At 35.9% G+C, this 2670-nt stretch overlaps 1 protein-coding gene and 1 long non-coding RNA gene across 2 annotated transcripts in view; one reads left to right on the top strand and one right to left on the bottom strand.

The window, feature by feature from the left end:
* LOC111088180 overlaps positions 1-1503 on the top strand; it is an 11027-nt gene extending 9524 nt beyond the window's left edge. Inside the window, exon 2 of the long non-coding RNA XR_002612779.1 lies at positions 1445-1503. This is a non-coding gene — a long non-coding RNA (uncharacterized LOC111088180). The remainder of the gene's footprint in view (positions 1-1444) is intronic.
* Positions 1-2670, bottom strand: part of LOC106469014 (calponin homology domain-containing protein DDB_G0272472-like) — a 40005-nt gene that overhangs the window by 21031 nt on the left and 16304 nt on the right. Inside the window, exon 4 of the mRNA XM_013929465.2 lies at positions 521-625. Within this exon, the coding sequence (XP_013784919.1) occupies positions 521-625 (105 nt within the window). The remainder of the gene's footprint in view (positions 1-520; positions 626-2670) is intronic.

The following is a 2670-nucleotide window of genomic DNA, read 5'->3' as shown; positions in this document are numbered from 1 at the left end:
ACTCTTTATTCTCCTGAAACTCATTAAACATAACTCTTTATTCTCCTGAAACTCATTAAACATAACTCTTTATTCTCCTGAAACTCATTAAACATAACTTTTTGTTCTCCTATCAGTGTTAAGTCTGTAGGCTTATAACGCTAAAAACTTGTTTCGATACCCGTGGTGGGCATAGCAGAGATAGCCCATTGTGTAGCTTTGAGCTTAACAACGAGCAAAGGAACTTTCTATTCGACAAACTGTTATTTAGCATTGGAATCTTTTTTTGGCAATTCACGTATATATATATATGATTTGCTCAAACTCTCGTAAACTATACTATAAAAACCAAGTTAACGGTTACAACTGTTATCCATCTAGTGCCTAAATGTCCCTAACAGACATTAGATTTTAACCGTTAACTTGGTTTTTATAGTATATTTGATCTGTTATCCATCTAGTCCTAAATGTCCCTAACAGACATTAGATTTGTCTAAAAATGGAGAATAACTTTAATGTGATTACTTGGAAGAAAACTTACATGTTTCGATCTCTTCTCTGTGCGTTGCTGCCAACTTAGAGGTTAGTTCTTGTATTTCGTCCTCATGATTTCGCTTTAATTGCTCTAAGTGCGTTTCGTAACGTCCTAGAAAAACGACAAAAAAAAAGAAAAGCAGTGTTTTTCTTCGTCTTTATTATTAAACTTTTATCGTGCTTCGAGTTATATCCTAGTCCAACGTTTCCCAAAGTGTGGGGCGCGAGCGATTACGGTAGAGTCAATAGTGCAAAATTAGGCGTTTTAATATATTTTCAATTAATGAAAATAATTATAAATTACTCCAACACATATATCATTTTAATGTGCATCCGCGTATTATACCTCGTCTCTTAACTCAATCATTTAAAAGAATGGGGGAGGGGCGCAAGAAAATATATTTATTAAAAGGGGAGCGTGGATGACAAAAGTTTGGGAACGCTGGCCTAATCACTACCGCAGAACGTATACCTGAGCAGAGTAAAATAGGTCCATTCTGTGACTTTGTCACTTCTTGTTCTACCTCATTTTATAACCGTTTTACGTTTCCCACACTAAGATGAATGAAACGTTTATCCGACCGCTACCAGCATTATACTGCCTTGTTATTGTGTTACTCCAAAGTAACAAACGCCATCTGCAACAACTAGACAAAACGTCAGCGATTCACGAGATAAGATATTCACTAATCCGAGTGCTCGTGAAGAGTAGACTTTTTCTTCCCGATTTCTTCCGAAAACGCTCGGGTTATCGGTATTATTCGGCGAGTTACGAGTCATTATAAGAGATGTGGCCAATGCTAATTCTCACACACTGAGTTTTATTGTTGTTTTTAATTCTGTAACGTAAACTACTAACAGGGCTTTGCAAGGTTATTTTTATTTTAAAATCACATGTAATATTTGAATATTCTTGTCTCTGGTTTTTTAGGAACTGAAATAAAAATCTTGAGAAAGAAAAAAGAATAAATAGGCAGGATCTATATCTGGTAAGTAAAATCCTGTTCAAAACTCTGCATTTCTTTGTATCAGTGGAGCAGATTTCTAAGTGGGCGTGCTTCTCTATTGCATTGACTGGTTCCCGCTGGAGGACAACAACAACATCTTGATCTATATGTGGTAAGTAAAATCCGGTTCAAAACTCTGCATTTCTTTGTATCAGTGGAGCAGATTTCTAAGTGGGCGTGCTTCTCTATTTCATTCACTGGTTCCCGCTGGAGGACGACAACAACATCTTGATCTATACTTATAAAAGTAAAAAAAAAAAATATGTTTGTTTGTTCGCGAACTACTCCGTGGATTTTAGACCAATCTCAACCAAACTTAGAAGTATGATAAACTGGACCATGGGGCATATCATAGAATATGTTTGTTTAGCTAGTAACTCCACGGACCATGTCTACAGTTAAAATATGTTTGTTTAACTAGTAACTCCACAATTATGGACCAATTTTTATTCCCTTTTTTTCTCTCTCTCTTATAAGTTCTGATTTTCCTTTATTTAAAATGTCAAACATTCACATTTTTTTCCAGGAAAAATGGCAACCAAAGTATAAGGTCAGACCCTTTAAAGTGGCAGGGGTACGTCTGAAAATCTCTTGGTTTCCACATGGTCAGTTCTATGTTGGGCGTTTAAGAATAAGATCATCAAGAGATCTCTTTATTTTGGCCCAAGAAAGAGGAAGAACTTCTAAGGTGGTCTATCAAGAAGCACTTAGAGTATCAACAAACACTGGGGCTCGAGAGAGGAATTAGTAAAAATAAAATAATTGTAACACCATTTCCGTATGAAATATAACAGTTGTAAAGTAAATTATGTGTGAAATAAATTATGTGTAAAGTAAATTATGTGTGAAATGAATTATGCATATAAATACAAGTTCTTGATCTAATTTATTAGTTCAAGCCCTACATTTAATCCTTAATCTCCTGGAGGTAGGACGTATCATGGGCGTTCGCGGGGGTGGGTGTTAGGGGCAAGGAGAGCACTTTGCCTCCCCCCCCCCCGGAAAATGAGATACATAATTCTTTCTTTATTCATTCAGCATATATTTTTTTTATCACTTCACACTACTCCCCCCCCCCTTGGAAAAAGTTCTGCGAACGCCTTTAGGACGTTAATAATAACATAAATATTTTCATCTACTTACTAAGTTG

The sequence above is a fragment of the Limulus polyphemus genome, unplaced genomic scaffold (genome assembly GCF_000517525.1).
Source record: "Limulus polyphemus unplaced genomic scaffold, Limulus_polyphemus-2.1.2 Scaffold3263, whole genome shotgun sequence".
In the NCBI taxonomy this organism is placed as follows: domain Eukaryota; kingdom Metazoa; phylum Arthropoda; class Merostomata; order Xiphosura; family Limulidae; genus Limulus; species Limulus polyphemus.
The sequence above is the reverse complement of the archived record's forward strand: the minus strand, read 5'-3'. Positions and strand labels throughout refer to the sequence as shown.